General features: G+C 42.6%; 2 protein-coding genes across 8 annotated transcripts in view; both read left to right on the forward strand.

Moving 5' to 3' along the window:
• Window positions 1–14,774, forward strand: part of kcnd1 (potassium voltage-gated channel, Shal-related subfamily, member 1) — a 40,185-nt gene extending 25,411 nt beyond the window's left edge. Inside the window, exons 5-9 of the mRNA XM_061684591.1 lie at window positions 11,911–12,073; window positions 12,931–13,014; window positions 13,220–13,315; window positions 13,970–14,220; window positions 14,567–14,774. Coding sequence (XP_061540575.1) covers window positions 11,911–12,073; window positions 12,931–13,014; window positions 13,220–13,315; window positions 13,970–14,220; window positions 14,567–14,774 — 802 coding nt within the window. The remainder of the gene's footprint in view (window positions 1–11,910; window positions 12,074–12,930; window positions 13,015–13,219; window positions 13,316–13,969; window positions 14,221–14,566) is intronic.
• Window positions 14,775–14,818: 44 nt separating this feature from the next.
• LOC133406703 (suppressor of tumorigenicity 14 protein-like) overlaps window positions 14,819–21,836 on the forward strand; it is a 34,598-nt gene continuing 27,580 nt past the window's right edge. For 4 of the 7 annotated variants that reach the window (XM_061684535.1, XM_061684526.1, XM_061684542.1 and 1 more), the window contains exons 1-7: window positions 14,822–17,776; window positions 19,662–19,812; window positions 20,470–20,632; window positions 20,699–20,829; window positions 20,912–20,982; window positions 21,066–21,253; window positions 21,350–21,385. In XM_061684535.1, coding sequence (XP_061540519.1) covers window positions 17,724–17,776; window positions 19,662–19,812; window positions 20,470–20,632; window positions 20,699–20,829; window positions 20,912–20,982; window positions 21,066–21,253; window positions 21,350–21,385 — 793 coding nt within the window. In that variant the 5' untranslated portion in view covers window positions 14,822–17,723. Of the gene's footprint in view, window positions 17,777–18,901; window positions 19,286–19,661; window positions 19,813–20,469; window positions 20,633–20,698; window positions 20,830–20,911; window positions 20,983–21,065; window positions 21,254–21,349; window positions 21,386–21,836 lie in introns of those variants that run through there. The other 3 variants (XM_061684568.1, XM_061684579.1, XM_061684558.1) reach the window with 2 other exon arrangements.

Raw genomic sequence — 21,836 nt, forward strand, 5'->3', positions numbered from 1 at the left:
CTTTGACTTCCACATTGGGCGCTGTTTGCTCCAATCCAATTTAAGCGCTAGTGACGTTTAAGTCTAGTTCACCATTCAAACGAAAAACAAGGACCGCATCCAACGTCTTCTATTGGGCTTCCCAGGCATTAACACTTGATACACCAGCCTGGCTCATCGACGTGCCTATGTGGCGAACATGTTGGGAAGGTCGTCGTTACCACTGAAGGTAACCACGCGTGACTTGTTTACATTTAGATGAAGAAAAACAACAGCTTTCGTGTTTTGTAGTATTTGTCTGGCACTGCCTGGCCAAACGTGGATATTTCAGCCCGCTTCTAACTTGAGAAAACACCTTGTGGTAAATTGCTGATATTTTGCTGTTGTTTTGGCTGTGCATATTAGCCCACATTAGCCCTATTTTATCACAACTGTAAAACATGCATTACTTCGGGTACATTATAATCCCGCTCGCACTCATACACACACAAACACACACACACACACAGCAAAATCCGAATTTGCACATTCACATTTTATTAAATTTTTTTCATCAGAAATCAGAAGTTACTCACCATTTACTCAGTACTTGAGTAGATTTGTCACTGTGTACCTTTTGTACTTACTTTTATCAAGTAATTTTTTGGGAGGACTACTTTTTACTTTTACTTGAGTCACATTATTGTCAAGTAACAGTACTCTTACTTGAGTACAATATTTGGCTATTCCACCCACCTCTGACAAACACACACTTTCACACTTCCACGAGTAGTGAGTCACAGCAGGCAGTCGTGTGCTGTTGTGAGTCACAGTGTATAGTCCTTCGTTGTAGTATGTCGGAACATGTCGTTGCTTGTTGTGGTAAGTCACAGCATGTAGTCGTGTGTAGCTTTTCCAAGGGGGTCTTTGATTGGCGTGGCTCACAGCATGTAGCTGAAGTGAATTGAGGAGCTCCATTTAGAACCAATGTGTGCTTTGTCACCATCCAATGTGTGCTTTGTCACCATCTTGTGGCATCTCAGTGCTAAGAAACTACAGTATGTTAATATGAGTTGCTGAGCTTCATTGAGACAAAAGTAGTCCTTTGTCATCATCTTGTGGCATCTCAGTTCTGGGGAACTAAGTTAACGTGAGTTCAGGAGTTACATTTTTTCTAATAAGTAGTGGTTTGCCGCCATCTTGTGTCATTTTGGTACCTAGGAACTATAATGAAGTGAGTTGAGGAGCTTCATTTTAGACAAAAGTAGTGCTTTGCCATCATCTTGGTACTAATGAATTCGTTGAAGTGAATAGAGGAGCTTTGTTTAAAAAAAAACTGCTTTGTCACAATCATGTAGCATCTCAGTGCTAAGAAACTACAGTATATTGAAGTGAGTTCTTGGGCTTCATTAAGACAAAAGTAGTGCTTAGCCCCCATCTTGTGGCATGATGTAATGAGTCACAGTGTGTAGTCCTTCCTTGTCAAAGGTGGTGGTTGCAAAGGCAACTTGATGTTGCGCTTTTTTTTTTTTCTTCTTTGCTTGGCGTGAGTCAGGTGGTCATCTGGAATCGTGTGTCTAAGGGAGTCATGACATGTTGTTTGATATATGACTCAGAGTGTTTCTTTTATGTAATGTGTCAAAGTCAGTTGAAATGTGTTGCGTGTTTGTTGGAGTATGTCACTGCATGTAGTTGTATGTCTTGTGTGAGTGGCGTGAGTCGGGTAATCATCGGCAATGGTGTGTCAAAGGGAGTCATAACAGTTCTGTTCTTGTGCGTTGTCTTTTAGAGGGTGTCTTTGATTGATGTGAGGCATGTAGATATCTGGAATAGTGCGGCAAAGGTTGACATAACAGGTCGTTTTTGGGGGGGTCTGCAAAGATAAATGACATTTCCATTTATTTCAATGGGGATGCAATTGGCTGGCGGTTCAGGGTGTAGCTGGGATAGGCTCCAGCACGCCCTTGACCCTAGTGAGGAGAAGCGGTATGGAAAATGAATGAATGAATGGGAAAGATAATTTGAGGTATGAGTGTATTTAGTCACGATCTTGGTCACAAAACACATTTAACTCATATCTCAAGGCACCACTGTATGTCTAAGTGAGTTGCAGCGTGTACGCCGGGTGTCTTCCAGTGGAAAGATTGTGGCTTTGACTCCCAGACCTAGCTCAGAGCAGCTTTTGTACTTTGACTTTAAAAGAGAGAATCTTCTTCTTCTCTTCGTCTTGTTTTTTGTTGCTCTTTATTTGCTCACTTTGTTGCCAGAAGCGCTCAGCATCAGCTGGTCTTTTTATTGCTCTGCTCCGCTGGCTGCCACCGCGATGACGACAACAACGAAGAAGACCTTCTAGTTAATAGCTGAGGCAGCGACAAGAAAACTTTATCATGGCCATAATCCAATCAGACCATTTATTCATTCATTCATCAATGACTAACACAGCAATAGATATTGTATATAGATAGATGCTGTACATAGATAGATGTGCTGTTTTATTTGAAGTGTGCTCTCAAAATAACCAGAGCTGAATATAGATGCAGACTTTCATCTCCACTTTCACTTTGTATTCCATCCATCCATTCATTTTCTGAGCCTATCCCAGCTATCATCGGGCAGGAGGCGGGGTACACCCTGAACTGGTTGCCAGCCAATCGCAGGGCACATACAAACTAACAACCATTCGCACTCACATTCACTCCTACGGGCAATTAAGAGACTTCAATGAACCTAGCGTGCATGTCTTTTGGGATGTGGGAGGAAACCGGAGTACCCGGAGAAAACCCACACGGGTAGGGGGAGAACATGCAAACTCCACGCAGGCGGGGCCGGGAATCGAACCCTGGTCCTCAGAACTGTGAGGCAGACGCTCTAACCAGTCGGTTACCGTGGCGCTTCACTTTGTATTCATTTTTTTAAACTAGTACTGGTGTGTGTGTGAGTGACTAACTGTGTACTCGTGTGTGTATTAGTAAGGGCTACTTGTGAGGGGCCGTTCGGGACATTATTCAGGATTAGCTCTCACACTTACCACTCAAATGCTCTCAAACGCACGACTCTTGCTCTCATTAACACTACTCTAATGCTCTCATTTACACAAGTCAACTGGTCTCATTTACACTACTCAAATGCGTTCACGCGAGCACGTCAATCACTTTCTCGCACACATCATGCTCACACGTGAATGGTGTAAATCCTTTATTAGGTAGTTCAATTCAAAACGTGAAATTAAAGCGATACACTGCACACTCAAGAGTGAAGTATTTCATATTTAAAATATGTATTATTTTGATGGGCGGCACGGTGGCCGACTGGTTAGAGCGTCAGCCTCACAGTTCTGAGGACCCGGGTTCAATCCCCGGCCCCGCCTGTGTGGAGTTTTCATGTTCTCCCCGTGCCTGCGTGGGTTTTCTCCGGGCACTCCGGTTTCCTCCCACATCCCAAAAACATACATTAATTGGAGACTCTAAATTGCCCGTAGGTGTGACTGTGAGTGTGAATGGTTGTTTGTTTGTATGTGCCCTACAATTGGCTGGCAACCAGTTCGGGGTGTACCCCGCCTCCTGCACGATGATTGCTGGGATAGGCTCCAGCACCCCCGCGACCCTAGTGAGGAGAAGCGGCTCGGAAAGTGGATGGATGGATTATTTTGATGATCCTAGCACATAGCAAATAAAAAAGATTCCCCATATTGAGAAACTACAATATAACGTCAAACGAAATAGTGAATTAATTCAAGAAATAAAGTGATTTTTAATGTAGAAATTAGGCTGGAATTTGCCCTCTGAAAAGTACTTCAGTGTTTAATCGCTCTATGAGTACTGAAGAAAAACTTTTAAACTATATTGTAATTTATTGAGATGTACCTATATTTTAAAAAGTAATGAAATTTTTAACTATGACTGTGTGTAGTCTGGAGTGCATATCTATGACACGAGTTTCACTACGACAATCAAATTCCTTAATTCCCTTTGGACACCTCATTAGGTACACCGGCGCAGGGGAGCATAAATGCGACTACCCGGCCATCCTGCTTGCAACGAACTGTATACGTTTCAGATTGTAACGCAGCGGTGTTGAAACGCTGCCTTGAGTCCAGGAGTAAACACACGTCCAGTTGCGCTTCAGCCCGAAAGGCACATTTATTCGGCAGCATCCGCGTCCGAATAATGACGTCTCCCGCTTGATAGACGAGCCAGCCTAGCCCTACCTCATACACGACACAGCTTCTGATTGGCCGACCATTACGTCATATCCTACAGCACTTACACATTCAAAGCACTCATTTTCAATCAATGAGGAAAAGCGTTATTGTAGCACAATAATCAACAAGTATACGATATATATATATATATATATATATATATATATATATGAAAAATATATATGTATGTACTATACAGTATAATGCTATGTAACGCGACTGCTTAAATTAGGCTGACGATTGTACTTTATGGCTGTTGGTCAATGCCATATTTTATTTTGAAACCACTTCCTTTTCAACTCACATAAATACACGCTCACATAAATGTGAAATGTTTGCACACACACACTCGCATAAACATGTAAAATCTATTCACATACCATCATCTAATCCATTGATGAAATGTACTCAAATCCTTTCACATTTCTATCTCAAATGCTCGCATACATACTTGTGTGGGTGTGTTGGGGGGGGGGGGGGGGGTAATCTTGGGAGATTTATTTTAAGATAGATAGATAGCTAGATAGTGTCGTTTTAATACTTATTGGCCAATGTAGGATACCCTACAATCACTAGTTATAATTTAGAACGTACTGTAACCCTACCCTCGCTAGTTGGAACGTACTGTTGTTTCGTGCTTGGCTGGAGACAATGACGCATATATACTGTATGCATATAAGATATGTACAGATAATTAGTAGTAAGACAGTACAGACCTTCAATTAATTTACCTCAACTCACATTCTGCAAAATGCATTTATATCACACACTCAGCACCAACATATGCAGTTAAAGGATAGAAGTCCATGCCTTATAAATGAGAATTAAAAAAAATAAAAATTGGGGGGCAGGGCGATTACTTGGTTTGTCGAAGCAATATCTATAGGATAATGGATTCTAAAAAGAGTTGATAGTGACAGCCCTAGTAGTGAGTGTTACTGTGTGCAAGGATGTGGTAGTGAATGTTTCTGTCTGTTACTATTGAATGTCACTGTGTGGAGTAGTAATGAGTGTTACTGTGTACACATCTAGTCGTGAATGTTATTGCAACGAATGATTGTTACTGTGTTCTCTTGTGTAACAGTCAGTGGTACTGTTACTGTAGAGTGGTAATGAGTGGTACTGTGTTCTTGTACTAGTTGCAGTGTTTATTACAGTGTCTGTTACAGTTGTGTAACTGTCTACAAGTGTCTGTAGTAGTGAGTCCTCGTGTGTACTAGTAGGTGTTACTGTATAACTGTACTTTGTCTATCAGTGAGTGTTATTATGTACTAGTGTGTCTTATTGTGTATGTGTGCGTGTGTAGTAGTGACTCCAAGTGTGTACTAGTGGGTGCTACTGTAACCTAGTGTGTATGCTGTGCTCATGTGTGAAGTAGTTAGTGTGTACTAATGTGTGTTACTGTGTACTCGTGTGTGGCAGTTACTGGGTATTAGTGTGTTACTGTGTGCTTGTGTGTGTAGTACTGAGTGTTACTACATACTTGCATGTGTAACAATAGGCTAAGTATACTTAAAGTATGTGCACTATTACAAATGTACATTATATCTCTGACTAGTATAGTGAAAAAAAGCATACTTGTGTATTTTTGCTCTGTTAATGGTACAGTAATGTAATATTATATACTGTAGTATGTCATTCTGCAATGAGTGTTACCCAAAATATGTCAATAGAGACGGTGTTGTGCAATAGAGTACTGCTAAGATGAAATATATTCAAATGCTAATAGCTAGAGATAGCGTCCCATCTTCAGGAGACGGGGGAAAACACGGAAGCAGCATTCTTCCTTCTGCAACTTTCATCATCACATTATCAATTAAACATGGCTGGCAAAGAGGAGGGGGAAGGTATCGCAGAGGACGAAAGACGAGGAGGACTAGGAAGACGATGAAGCTGGCGGCCTTTTAGCTGAACTCGAAATTATCAACCGACACTCGATACCGATGTCCTTGTGAGCCAACACTGTGACTTTTACCATAAGACACAAGATAGAAATTTACAACTAGCTCTTTCTCAGCCTCGCGACATGACAGCCAAGAGAGTCAACGACAACATGAGAGCCGAGTCAAACATGACATGAGAGCCTTGAGTCTGATGAGAGCCAGGATTTTAATGCATCACACACTCTCATCCCCATGTGTCTTTTAATGCACCACATACACCCATCTCTGGGGGACGGTGGGTGTGACTGAGCCCTCACATGAAGATAAAAAAAATCTGGCATTTAATAGTGTTGATCATATTTTGTGTGGTGTGCTCCAATAATATCAACACAAAACACCACATACATAAAGAGTGTCTATTCCACCGCCAATCTTGAAATCTCGCGTGATCACACGTGAGCTCACAAAACCGATACAATATAAACGCTTTCAGCTTTGCGCCGATGTTTCCAAAACCTTCCCTGGAGGCTTGAGATATAGTGTTATCCCCCAAAAACCACTTGCTTTGGAAAAATACTTCTTGCTGTCCGGGTAACCCACTTTTGTAGAAAAAAAACAACATCGGGAAAGAAATGCTTGTTTTTATTTACGGTTGTTTCCTTTTGTTGACTCAGGGAGCTTCTTGATTGGCTATATTCTGTTCCACGTCACAATTTAACGCGTCATGACAAGGGAGATGTCAACTTTCCCTCACACACATGAATGCTTTTGGTCGTAAATATTGAATTGGAGTAATGGCCTCATTGAATCTGCGACAGTAACATCTGACTTCTTTTTTATTTTGCCCGTGAGAGCATAATCGACCAGCTGGAAGTTAAAGGTGATTAGGAAGTGGTCAGGTAGGATAGGATTTTGTTTAAAAAGTTGTCATTGTAAAGTCCGTAGGTCAGCACTAGGTTGTGCGTGTGATTATGACAGTGGGTTATTCCATTTACTAGTTGTGAGAACCCAACTCCAAGTATGTGATGAGCATAAGCCGTCCTCGTCGGCATCAATATGAATGTTAGTTACCCACTATGATTATTCTATCTAGAGTCAACTACATCATGAGACCCCAGCGAGTCAACTACGAAATGAGATCTCAGAATCAAATACAAAATGAGATCCGAGAGAGTCAACTATGAAATGAGAGCTGTCAGCTCCTTCCAACATGAAACCACTTTAAAGTGGAAGTCAGTGGTTGTTGTTGTTGTTTTACTCTAGTCTGCAGCTCACAGGAGGACTTTCTGTCTCCTCCGAGTGGAGTGAACAATAACTCCATTAGCATTGGTTGTCTGTGCTGAATCACGATTTGCTGATTAGCATCAAGCCGACCATCTGATTGGTCAATTCACGATTAATGGAATTTTCTTTTAATTATTATTATCAGTAGTAGTATTTAGTAGTATACATATAGTAGTATACATGTCTGATCTGGAATCAGTCTGTTTACTTTCAGGCCCATTAAACCTATTTGCATCCTTCCTTCCTTTTCTCCTCATGTTCTCATTTCCTTCTGTCCTTGTCTCCTTATTTCATTCTCTGTCCTTGTCGTCTTGTCTGTTTCCTTTTGTCCTTGTCTCATATTTCCTAAATTACTTATCTCATTATCTCTATTTACTTCTCTCCTCATGTCCCCATTTCTTCCTCATCCTTCCCTCCTTGTCTCGTCATATTCTCATTTCCTTGTCTCCTTATTTCCATTAGTCATTTTCGCTCCCTTCCTTTTCCCCCATTATCTCAATTTCCTATTCTCCTCATGTTCTCATTTCTTTCTCATCCCTTTCCCCTCATGTCTTCATTTCCCTCTGTCCTTGTTTCCTCATGTTCTCATGTCCTTCTCCCCTCATATCACAATTTGAAAAAGAGAAAAAAGAGAGGGCTCTTCACATGTCCTCATTTACTTTTCCATGTTTCCTCATTTTCCATCCTTTTTTTCCCTGATGTCATCATTTCATTGTCCTTTTTTCCTCTTGTCCTCATTCCCTTCATGTCATTTTCTTTCTCATGTCTTCATGTTCTGCTGTCCTTGTCTCCTTATATTCTCATTTCATTTTCTCATTTCCTTTTGTATCCTTGCCTTCTTATGTCCTCATTTCCTTTTGTTCGTCTCATATTGTCATTTCTTTCTCCCCTCGTTATCTCAATTTCCTTCTCCCCTCATGTCCTTGTTTCCTCTTCTATCCTTTTTTCTCATGTCATCATTTCCTTTTCTCCTTGTCTCATATTTTCGTTTCCTTCTCCCCTCATTATCTCAATTTCATTCCCTCCTCATGTTGTCTTTTCCTCCCCTCTTGTCTCCTCATTCCTTCTCCTTCATTGTCTTCTCATGTCCTATTTTCCTTCTCCCATTGTCTCCTCATTTTCCCATTTCCCCCTCTCCTTCTATCCTCCTTTCCTTCTCCGTCCTTCTCTTCTCAGATCCTCATTTCCTTTTAGTCCTTGTCTCATATCTTCATTTCCTTCTCTCCTCGTTATCTCAATGTCCTTCTCTCTTCATGTTGTCATTTCCCCCTTTCCTTGTCTCCTCCCGTTGTTTCCTTGCAGTACTCCTTGTGTACTAGAAGGATGCCTGTCAGGTTCATGTGTCGGTTGGTCTGACGGTTGTCGTGGCGACCCTCTGACATCTTTTTTTTCAGTGTTTTTGCCGCTCTTCTAGAACTTTCCCTTCTCAGATGTTTCCCTCCGTGTTGAGTGCGGGATGACATAATCCCATCATGAAATATTTAAACACTAGAACCGGGATGACCCGGCCCTTTTGGGACCTCCCACTCTTGTGTAACCTTTATTTCTCCTGACATCTGACCAACCGCCACCCTCACCTCTCATTTTGTGTGCGTGTGTTTGCCACATGTGGATGACATGAGGATGACATCATGTGACATGAGGATGACATCATGTGACAGGAGGATGACATTAGGTGAAATCAGATAACATCATGTGACATGACGATGACGTGACATGAGGATCAATCAATCAAACTTCATATGCATAGCACTTTTCATGCATAAAATGCAACTCAAAGTCATTTACATGAATCAAAATCAAGCCCGCCCACCCACAGACACGCATAAACATACAGGTTAAATGACTAAGCATATCCTCCTGACCGATCATCAGTGTTTGGAGGATTACTTTGGAAATGTAGTTGGTTAAAATAACAAGTTACTCTGTTGTATGTAATCGTAGTGTAACTATTTCAATTCCTTCCTCAAAGTAATATAACTAATTACATTTGATTGCATTTTAATAAATTTTGTTAATTTTGAATGACAACATCAATAGGAGCCCTGCTAAAAAAAGTGAACACTCTAGGTTTTGGAATTACCCACATATTTGTTCTTCAAAAATTCTTAATTGATAAAGCATGATGAAACTGAAAATTCATAATAAAAATGTTTGCATGTGGAAAAACACCATACCATACCATGTTCCCCTAATGACAAATGTTCAGACTTCAGACAATATCGCTTCATCTGACAACTCAGATGAGTGAATGTTCCAGAACATAAGTCCAAAATTATAAAGATGAAACTGTTCAAAAGTCAATGTTCTTTTATGCGTGTTCAAAAGTGTAACTATGAGTTTAACCAGTGGCGAGGCCAGCTCTATTTTGGCTAGGATGAAGTCCACCTAAAACTTGCCTTAGCCCACACTATGAATTCACCCTCAAATTAATTGTATTTATTTATTTATTTATTTATTATGTTCTTAGAATAGTGTGGTGATGGCACACGCTTTGACATTGACAAAAAAGTAAACCTCGTGAAATTCTGTTGAGAAATGAGCAAGTTATGACTTAATGTCAATTTCCATGCGTTCATTGCCTTTGAAGGGAACATCGAGTTTCCCAACATGGCCGCCACATAGGCACGTCGGTTAGCCAGGCTGCTACAGTATAGTCTTCATATCTATGGTCAGAACTGTTACACACATTTCCAGCTGTGTTAACGTTAACGCTAATGACCAGGTAATGCTTGATTTACAACCCTGACACAATATATGAAATGACAGTTGACCACACAGTGATGCTTCAATACCTCTTGCATTACTGTATGTTATGTGTCGGCACTGACTTAGCAGGGGATTATAATGGTACGTACTGTGTAGCTATTAGCTAATAAGCTAATTAGGCACATGGAGCTTCCATCCATCCATTTCCTGAGCCGATTCTCCTCACTAGGGTCACGGGCGTCCTGGAGCATATCCCAGCTATCATTGGGCAGGAGGCGGGGTACACCCTGAACTCGTTGCCAGCCAATCGCAGGGCACATATAAACAAACAACCATTCACACTCACATTCACACCTACGGGGAATTTAACCTACCATGCATGTTTTTGGGATGTGGGAGGAAAACCGGAGTGCCTGGAGAAAACCCACGCAGGCACGGGGAGAACATGCAAACTCCACACAAGCGGGGCTGGGGATTGAACCCCGGTCCTCAGAACTGTGAGGCAGACGCTCTTACCAGTTTGCTCCGTGCCGCCGCACTTGTAGCTATCGCTAGCTAATTGAATAGCAAAATGTTATTGCCCAGTGAATCTGATGTGATATGAAATGTTTCCGTGAAGTATTATATGCCGTGTTCATGTGTTTTTATTTTTTTTACTTTTTAGACTAATGGAAAGAAAGAAAATAATTCAAATTTGACGCACCTCAATGTATAATTTACACTGAAAATCAATGTTATAGTAAAAATACAAAACAGGATAAAAATGGTCATTGTTTGAGTGAAAATGACCAAAGATATATTTATAGATTTCAAATTTGTCATTACAGTTCACTTTCATTTAATCATTCCTTCTTCCAAACAGTAGTGTTTCCTTCCATCACTTTCGTGGTTCAGAACTGCATTATTTAGCTCACACTGCCATCTATTGGCTCAAAATGCAACAGCATAGTAGTAACAAAAAGTAGGTCACAGATTCCTGGACTGGCCAAAATAAAAATCACGGGTAGCTGTGTGTGTTGTGTGTGTGTGTGTCTGTGTTAGTGTGTGTGTGTGTGTGTGTGTGTGTATATATATATATATATATATATATATATATATATATATATATATATATATATATAAAAGGTGACCTTATAAAAAAGTATTTATTCTTTAATAGAGGATAGCTGGGATAGGCTCCAGCACTCCCGCGGCCCTTGTAAGGATAAGCGGAAAATGGTTGGATGTCTAGAGCTAGAGACTAGCCAAAATGTTTTTAATATTCCTTTCCTCTGAGATGAAATATTGTATTCATACTGTGAAAAAAATGGCTGTGCTTTTCTGACAATAAACCATACTTTTATAATGTATTGAATAAATAGGTAGTCATATAATAATAATTATTATTATTATACTTATTATTATTATTAGTAGTAGTAGTAGTATAGTATTATTATTATTATTATTATCTATTAGTGGCGAGGCTAGCCCTATTTTGGGTCATCCACCAAATGGTCTTTTTCAAGGTTTAAAAAGTTCGATTAAATTTCTGAAGGATACTTTACAAAATTAGGTCATGGGCTCAGCGCCCACCCAAAGTACTCGACCTAGACTCAGCCTGAGTCTAACCTTTTCAAGTGACATCATGTTACATGAGGATGACATCATGTGAAATGGGAATGACATCAGGTGGAATGAGGATGGCATGTGACAGGTGGATGACATCATGTGACTGAAGAATTGATGTGACATGAGGCTAACATCATGTGACATGAGGATGACATGCGACGGGATGTTGACATGTTGATGACATCACATGGTATGAAGGTGACATCATCTGATATGACATTGACACCGTTGAAGCCACAGCTCCTGATTTAAACATTGTGGACGCAGGTACGGCGACATGGTTCCGAACACCATCGCCGGGAAGATTTTCGGCTCCATCTGCTCGCTGAGCGGCGTGCTGGTCATCGCCCTCCCCGTGCCCGTCATTGTGTCCAACTTCAGTCGAATCTACCACCAAAACCAGCGCGCAGACAAGATGCGAGCGCAGCAGGTCGGCGCACCAGGAAACCATGATATCGTCAACAGCAAAGTCAACACAATCACATCTTCGTATTCATTACATTTAAGAAAAGTTCAAACTTGACGTAACTTCACCACTTATACGAAACCAACTACATACTCGAATGTACTACTCTAACTACACTACCCTGACTACACTACCCTAACGACACAACTCTGAACTACACCACTTTAACTACACTCCTGTCACGACACTACTTAAACTACACAAACTGCATACTCTTGTTAAATACGCTTACCAAACTACTCTCACTATACTATTTTTACTACACTTCTCCAACTACACTACTCTAAATACACTCTCTCACTACCCTCCTCGAATCCCACTGCGCTAACTACACTACTGTAACTATTTTACTGTAACTACACTACTCTAACTTAAACTACACACCTCTCATTATATGACTCTAACTTCACTTCTCTAACCACACTACTCAAAGTATACTAATCTCACTACACTACATCAAGTACGCTAATCTCACTACATCACTACACTACTTTAACAAAAGTCATCTAACCACACTGCACTAACTACTTTTCACTTAGCTAACTCTACCTATAAATCTCTCAAACTATAGTACTCTAACTACACTACACTCATTACACTACTTTTTCTACACTACCCTAACTACAGTTCTCTCAATACACTAGTCTAACTACTCAGTCCACTGCTCTAACTACACTAACTAGCTGCACTACTACTAATACACTACTGAAACTGACTATGGTACTTATAACACACTACATGTCTGTTTTACTACATGTCTGTAACTACACAGCATTTGCAAAAGAACTTAACGCAATGTTAAAAACAAATTTATCTCACAGAAAGTGCGCTTGGCCCGAATCCGCATGTCAAAGAAAGGAACTACTAACGCCTTCCTGCAATACAAAGAAGATCGAGCTCTTGGGGTGAGATACATACTCACACATACACGTCATTAAAACACACAACAAACAACCATAACTTGTGTTTGTCGGATATTGTGTAAAAAAATATTTTTTTTGATTGATGATCTTTGATGTCAGTTTGAACCAATAAGTACATTTACAACACCACAATGCAGCTTGTCACACTGTAGAATTTCTGATTATACGTGTGCGTGTGTGTGTCCAGGACCGGGACAGTGACAGCGGCGCTCTCTGCGTAAGGAACAAGTCGGCATTCGAACATCAACATCATCACCTTCTTCACTGTTTAGAGAAGACCACGGTCAGTAGAATATGCTATAGTCATTGCCATTATCACTGTATGTGACAATAATAATAATAATAATAATAATAATAATAATAGGCAGCACAAGAGATTCATATCCGGCTTTGCCTGTGCGGAGTTTGCATGTTCTCTCTGTGCCTGCGTGGGTTTCCTCCGGGTACTCTGGTTGTACAATGTGCTTGTATTATCTGTCAAATAATTATCTGCTGTTCTTAGCTTGTAGTGTTATGGTACTAACATGAGGCCTTTAGCCATCTAAGCTTACGAAGTTAGCCCCTGGTTGCAGCATTTGCAAAGGCTTGAAAAAAGACAACAGCATAGGACAATGACAGTAGTAGAACAGGGTAGCAAATACGACAGGACGGAACAGGAGCCGCACGCCAGGTAGTGCGACACCCTGTGAGGAAGGGGTTTGACAAATAGCAAGGACAAGATGGGAAGGACATGACAAGGCAGGACAAGACAGGATGAGAGCAGTGATCCAGGCAGTTCTTCACCCCGTAAGGATGTGATGTAATGAATAGTAAATAGGACAAGTTGGGCTAGGACAGGAGTCACAGGACAGGAGCGGTAAGCCAGGCACTCCTGTGTTAGCGGCATGTGGTGGGAGTAGCTCTGCAGTTCCAATCAGCCCACATTTTCCCTCCACAGAACCACGAGTTCACGGACGAACTCAACTACAGTGAACTGTGCATCACAGAGTCGGTGGGCTTCCGGACCAGCCGCAGCACCTCCCTGTCCAGCCAGCAGGGGGCGCTAAACCACTCCACGGGCTGCTGTCCCCGCCGCGTCCGGAGGCGAGCGGCCATGCGGCTGGCCAACTCCACCGTGTCAGTGAGCCGTGGTAGCGTGCAGGAGCTGGACATGATGCACGGAAAGGGCATACCTTGCCCACCACAGACGTAAACCATAAGACGCACCCCATAAAACAACAACAAATCACATTGTTTCTTTTGTGTGAATACTGAAGAGCATTCACACATCTTATTCTCTCTCCCCCAAATCATTCTCCACATTTTTTACATTGTACTTTGCTCAATTTCACAATAGCATTCCCAAATTTACATATTTCACATATTTACCTGCTCCTTTCACAATTCTCGACTGCTTCACACCATTCCAACTTCGTCTCACATTCTACATTTCAACATTTCAATGATCTCTACAGCAATACAAAGTCACCTCTTCAGCATTCACAAATAATTTGTTGTTGCTGTTGTGTTGCTGACATGTCCGTTTGTGTCTCAGTCGTTCCAGCCTCAACGCTCAGATCAACCTCAAGCTTAACTGTGGTGAGCAAGACTTCAGTGCTGCCATCATAAGCATCCCCACACCGCCTGCCAACACGCCCGACGAGAGCCTGCCACCCTTGCCGGCTGCCATCCCGGGGGGCATCCTGCGCAACACGCGCGCCACTGCCTACACCCCTGATGCCGTCAAGATCTCCTCCTTGTAACCTCTGCCAGGGCCTGACCGAAACCGCCCTGCACCCCCTTGCCTGCCTTCCCGTCACCGCTGACAGTCTGCAGCTGGCCAAGGAATTGTGGGTAGAAGACATATAAACACTTCCCAGCTTTGTCCTCAGTCGATGATGAAAGTGGACATCCAAATACGCAAAGCAGGAAGTAATCGTCATTAATCAACAATAGGATGAAATGTTTGTGTGTTGCGTGTTTGACATAAACAAAACTAGTCGACGAAGCAAAAATTGACAGGTCACCTTTCTTCTATTGCACAATAATAAGCATCTTATTCTTCTAACGTGATTACATTTAACAAAAGAAAACAAACAAAAGCACTACAACTGATTAAACATGTCAAGCATTGCATTTTGGTTAGATTGTTGATTTGTTAGCAGCATGGTGGCCTACTGGTTAGCACGTCTGCCTCACACAGGGGGTTTGAATCTCGGTTCCAGCCTTCCTGTGTAGTTTCCACGTTGTTCCCATCCTTGCGTGCACATTTTCCCTCCCACATTCTGAAAAATTTTTAGTATGTTTGCTTCACTGAAGACACAGAAATTGTCCAGAGGTGGGAATGGGAATGGCAATGCTTGTTTGTCTATATGTTCCCAGACATTGACTAGCGACCAGTCCATTGGTTGTCTATTTGCGACCTGACATTGGCTGGTGACCAGTCCATTGTTTTTCTGTATGTGCCCTGAGATTGTCCAGGATGTATCTCACCTGACTTTGGACGAAAGGGCGGTGTACAATCTGGACTGGTTGCCAGTCAATGTCAGGGCACCCATAGACAAACAATGGACTGGACATCAGCCAATGTTCAAGGAACTGTCGCTTCCAGATGGCATATATATCACAATGCTCAAGAAAATGAAACTGGTAATCATTTTGATAATTTTAGAGCAATCAGTAAATAACTAATTACTAATTGCCCTGGCAACGTCCCTTTTTCATCGCCAAAATCGACCCCAAATTCACTGCTTAGCCGGCCGGTGTGGACAAAGGAATCTATTATACTATAAAGTGGCAGTATTTCGTCAGATTTTATACATTGACACTGTTGGAGAGAATTCTATTTATCTATCTAATTAGCTTGTTAGCTGACGGGCTAGCGAACTTAATAAACAGTTAACTTTACCTTAAATGTCTGTTGTGTAGATCTATGCGCGGTGCATGGAGCAAGGCTGTGGAGTATTGGGCGAAGCTAACGCCGGTCTACGAGCCCACTATTGGCCAGTACGTACCACCCTGCACGATAGTACCAGGCCACTTCGCAATGGAGCCGTCCAACTCGCCCTCAGCTCACTGGGTGAGCTGCGCGTGAGTCACCACAACAGAGACACTAGCCCAAATAACACAAAACATTTCAGGGAAGAGGCATTTTTCGGGTTGGAGGCAGAGGTTGATGGCTAACTGCATGATGTCGTTGCGCTAGAAATACGCCAAGCTATAATTACTAGGTAATGTCGCAATTCCAGTGAATAGGCATAGACGGCCCTCGTTAGATATTGTGTGGGGACGGGGCGCGGGGGCTCATACCAAAAAGTATACGCCCCAGGCTGCTGTCGTCACGGGGCTAGTTTTTAGACCCCCCCCAAAAATCCGGCCAACTGAGATGGTGAAAAAGAGTTTTAATCTATAGCTCAACAATTCAGTGGTAAATTGTTCTGTTTTAGCACTTACCTTCAAGCATATTTAATGTATTTCGAAACATATCATGTAAATGACTTGGGTTCGACTTTAACAAAACAAGTCTATTCAAATGTATTTAACCTATTTTCACTCGTTATTGTCTAAAAAAAAAAACGTCGACTTTCAATATAGGCAACATTTATTCAGCAGAACACGTGCTAGTTTAATAACAAAATGTCCTCGTCCTACCCCCCCTGATGTGGGCAAGCCAAAATCTGTCTGAAAATCAAAAATATAATCAGAAAAAAAAGCCCAAAATTACTACTGAGTCTATTTGGTGGGGGTTCTGCAGACATTGTTTTTAAGTCTAATTTTCACATCATTAGAGAGGTATATGGACTGGACCCCAGCCAATGTCAGAGAACATACAGACAAACAATGGACTGGTCGCTAGTCAGTGTCCGCTTTATCCTCACAAGGGTCGCGGGCGTGCTGGAGCCTATCCCAGCTATGTTCGGGCGAGAGGCAGGGTACACCTTGAACTGGTCGCTAGCCAATCGCAAGGCAGCTATAAACATCAACCATTCGCGCACACATTCACACCTACGGGCAATTTAGAGTCTTCAATCAACCTACCATGCATGTTTTTGGGTTGTGGGAGGAAACCAGAGTACCCGGAGAAAACCCACGTAGGCACGGGGAGAACATGCAAGCTCCACACAGGCCGGGCCGGGATTTGAACCCCGGTCCTCAAAACTGTGAGGCATATGTGCTAACCAGTCGGCCGCCTGTCAGGGCACATATAGACAAACAATGCACTGGTCATCAGCCAGTTGCAGTGTAATCAGATTTTTCAAAATAATTGACACGTTTCAGAATAATAATTCATGATACAAATGTTAAATCACATTTATTGTTGTGGTGGAAGAAACCTGAGCCCAAACTTGACCGCCTGCTAGCTTAAATATAAGTGCTGCTTGTGCACGTGGCCACTTTGACATTCCTCAATTTCCTCTTGGGCCACTCAGAAGCGAACGTATTTGAGCGTGTGACCAAGCACAAATTGCAACATATTTTGTATCATAAACGTTCACCTGCAACTTTCAATCAACCCCCAACCTCCCTCAAAAAAAAAAAAAAAAAAAAAGTCGCCACCTGGTCCGTGCATGAGCCTCGTAAGACTTCAACTTTAGCCAGCGTAGCGTAGAAAAAAAAACACTAAGGGGGAAAATGTCTTTTCTTATTTTGCATGACGACTTTCTTATGATTTTTGTTTCCATTCAACCACCGAGACATGGCATAATTCAGGAATGTTCCTGGGCCGGAATGCTGAGAGACGTCACTACTATGCATGGATACCGTTGTAGGTATTTGATCTCTACGCACTCTTGTTCACTGGACTTCTTCTTCTGACCCGCAAATAAAAAGTAAACCATGCTAATGTTAGCACCATTGATGATAATTTCAGCAAGAACATGTTGACACAAACTGTGGTGAGAGTTTGTCACCTCGCTACTTCCTGTGCAATTGAGCCTCTCACAGGAATTAGCAGGAGCATTAAAGACGGCTGCGCCAATGATGGCTAACGTTAGCGGCGACTGATGCTAATTTGTACCTCACACAGGATGTAGCTGGAGTGTCTAGGGTGGCCATGCCAACAATAGGCTAACATTAGCCCAAAGTCGCATCAGTCTTAAGTAATGCGAGTTTGCACGAACTTTTGCACCTCACACATGAAGTGTCCAAGGAGGCCAGGACAACAATGACTAACTTTAGCGCAAATTCTTAGTGAACATTTGCGCGTCACATATTAAGTAGCCGGCGCATTCAAGATGGTCATGCCAATGATAGCTAACTTTGGTGCTTCACTCTTTGCTAATGCTAACTTGCGCTAACATTTGCGCCTCACAAAGGAAGTAATCGAAGTGTCCAAGATGGCTGTGCAAACACCAGCTAACATTAGCAATGACAGACGCTAATGTGCGGTAACATTTGCGCCTCAGACAGAAAACAGTCGAAGCGTCTAAGGGGGCCACAACAACAACAATGACTAACGTTAGTGACAACTGTTGCTAATTTTAACAAACATAAGCATGAACATGTTGACAAAAATAGGGGGTGAGGGAGTTCAGTGAACAAATTAATAATAATGAATAATGATTAAAACAATGATTAAAGCACAGACATGTATATTATTTAAACAAATAAACGACATAACAACAAACTTGTGTCCCTTTTTTTTTTTTTAAACTTTTATTGGTTTTTCAAAATCAAAAAAATAAATAAGAAAAACACGTGTATCCAGTCACTTGGATGTTGCCATTTCTTTTCAATAGCTTACTTACATGCTTCCAGCATGATCATAAGCAGGTGTTTGTTATCCATTTCCACATTTTTATCCCGCCAAACAAGTAAAGTATGAGAAGATACGATATGAAGCCGACGCCACACCCCCTCTCTTTGTCCTCTAAGCCGCGCCCATCACAGGTGAGAAAGAGACACCATGCATTGTTGGAGGGGAGCAGTTTCATAGACAGGAAAGAGCAATATTTTGATGTTTTTCTGCTTTTACACTTTTTTTTCGGAGGCCGTGCCTTGTGTCACCTTGCCTTGGAACATTAGACCAACTTTCACCTTCTTCACTCAGAAGCTTTTGAAACGTCCTCGGTGTGTATTTTCTTTCCACCGCTCGTACACACGCGCACGCGCCCACTTTTCGTCACCCTGATGGAGGAGGACGCGCACGGGGCTCGAGTCAAGTGAAAGAGAGAGAAAGAGCGAGAGAGAGAGAGAGAGAGAGAGAGAGAGAGAGAGACCACCGCGTGACGTCATGGATCAGTTGGAGGCGGGGCAAAGGTTCAGCTCGAGACAAGTGAGTGGAGTGACGTCACAGCCGGCACAACCGGTTCGGCAGCACGCACACTAAACCAGGATGTCATTTAGTGGTTGGCGTAATGCCTCACACTTTTGGGGTCTGGGTTCGAAAATCGTCTTTAGCCTCCCCTCTGTAAAGTTTGTGTGTCGTCCCTGTGCTTTTGTGGGGGTTTCCACTCACATTAAAAAACAAAACAAAAAAAACTTGTTGGCTTCATTGAAGAGCAAGCTGGCGTAGATTTGCCTCCTGGACAAAAAACAACGTCCAAGTCGATGGGCCCTATGCGACGCTGTTGAGTGCGATTGCCAACTGCTGTATTGTATGTGCCGCATGCACCGAACATCACTGCGCAACTCTGGCTGGTCGTCAACAGGAGGTGCCGCCCTCCACAGAATGCCTCCCTGGGGGGCTGCCCATATCAGAAACTGCCACTGACAGTGAATGCATTGGATCAAACCCCAGTGGGAGGTCGACAGCGTGCAGAAAAGTGTCATTGGTTACTATTCATCAGATGCAAGAGCAATGTAAGCCAATGCTAATTTCAGTGTTTGACATGATAGCTGATTAACTGGCTGATTAATATATAACAAATAAAATAACTTATTTTTGCTCCCTTAATGCTTACAACAATAAAGATACGAATTACAGGCAGAACTACTACTACCACTTACTTTGTCCTTTAGTTTTGTTTAACTTTACAACTAACAGGAAGTAAAAAAGTAGAAAAAGAAGCAGAAGATTTTGTTGTCAAAGCAAAATGAAGCTCAGGAGCTTCTGCAGCATAAACGGAACATGGTAATCCACCATTGCTGTTGTAAATCTTTGCTGTGTTCGAGCACGGCCATGTGAGAACTGGCCAACCACGTCGTTGGTCATTGTCTCAGGAAAAATGCTTATTGGATTGAATGGATTAAGAGCTCTAGTGGACAAATGGCATAAATACATTATTCTGGATGACTCCAACACTGAACAGCATTTACTGTTTCATGACAAAGTAAGAATATGTTGGCGTTGAATCGGCAAAACTCCGACCGATTATGATTTTAAAAGGGCTAATAGCCGGTGAAATCAGACCACTGTCTGATGAATCAGTCAGGCCCTACTAAACATTTGAAGCATTTTCTTTAAAGTGACAATCTTATCTGACTGGATCACCATGGCAACACCCACCCTGCCCTCAGGATCTGGACCTGGAGGCCACCCTTCAGTTTCTGCCCACCCCGGATGCCAAAAAGCTGGAGAAGAGTCCAATGCGTCGCAGGAAGTTGTGGATCGTTGTTGGCCTGGTGGCAGCAGCCGCCGCGCTGTCTCTGCTGACCGGACTGCTGGTGTGGCGCTTACACCGTGAGTGGACACCCTTTTTTCTCCCTTCGGTGTGTTGTTAGCATGTTTTGTCAATTATGTGCCCAGTGCACCGCGATGTGGCCGTGACACGCGTATACGTGGGCTCCATGGCCATCGCCAACCAGCGCTTCCTGCCGGACTACGAGGACCCTGGCAGCGGGCCGTTCGCCAAGATGGCGTCTCTCGTCAGCCAACAGGTGAGTGGCGGTGTGGCCCCAATACATCATGGGAGGTCAGCCGTGGCACTGACAACAACAACACTAACATTTAATATTGCAGCTAAGAGTGATGTACAACGCAAACACGGTGTTGGGCAAATACTTCAGACGCACGTCAGTGGAAACCTTCAGGTGGGCCACGTGACTTGTGTAAATGACAAAATGTTTTCCTGTATCGAATGTCACGTCAAACGTCATGTTTCCCCCCACTGCAGTGATGACGGCGGTGATACCGTGACGACGTACTACCACTCCGAGTTTGACATCCCTGCCTCCCAGCTGGCCTCGGTGGACGCTGCCATCCAGTCGCTGCAAACGGCAGCAGGAAGTCAACAAAGTCGGCAAGGCAGAGTGCTGCTGAAACCCCAGCATGCGCTCGACATTGACAGCGTTGTCGCCCGAGGTCGCCAATCCCACAACAATCAATTGTCAATCTAGAGATTCATCGTGGGGACCATCTGAGACAGAGATGATAAAATTGTGTCGTTTTTGTCTGTAGCCATCGATCCACGGATGACATCATCGTCCTTATTGGGTAAGAATAAGATTTAATGATTTTTTTTCCTTTTGTTTTATTGTCACTGCCATTGGCTGGTATATAGTCCATAGTTTGTCTTTGCATGTTCTGCCATTGACTGGCGACTAGTCTGTTGTTTGTGTGAACTGTATGTAGGGTTGGGCATCGAGAATTGAGAACCGATTGGAATTCGGCTGGTTCTCCCGGAATCGTTCAAATTAAAACATTTCGGTTCCCAGTTTTGATGCGTACAGTCCGCCGACCCCGAAGAATAAGTGACGAAAACCAACGAAGAAAAAAAAGAAAAATCAACGCGCACTAAGATGTGCTTGTGCCCAACGGCAGCGGCGAAAAAAAGTGGATTTTAACTATGTTAAAAGAAATGACCAGTCATCTCAGTGAAACACTTGGATTAAGATTATATGGTGCAAAGGAGGCTTTCATGATGTGTATGTCTGACGTCCTCCCT

This window comes from Phycodurus eques, chromosome 1 (assembly GCF_024500275.1).
Source record: "Phycodurus eques isolate BA_2022a chromosome 1, UOR_Pequ_1.1, whole genome shotgun sequence".
NCBI lineage: Eukaryota > Metazoa > Chordata > Actinopteri > Syngnathiformes > Syngnathidae > Phycodurus > Phycodurus eques.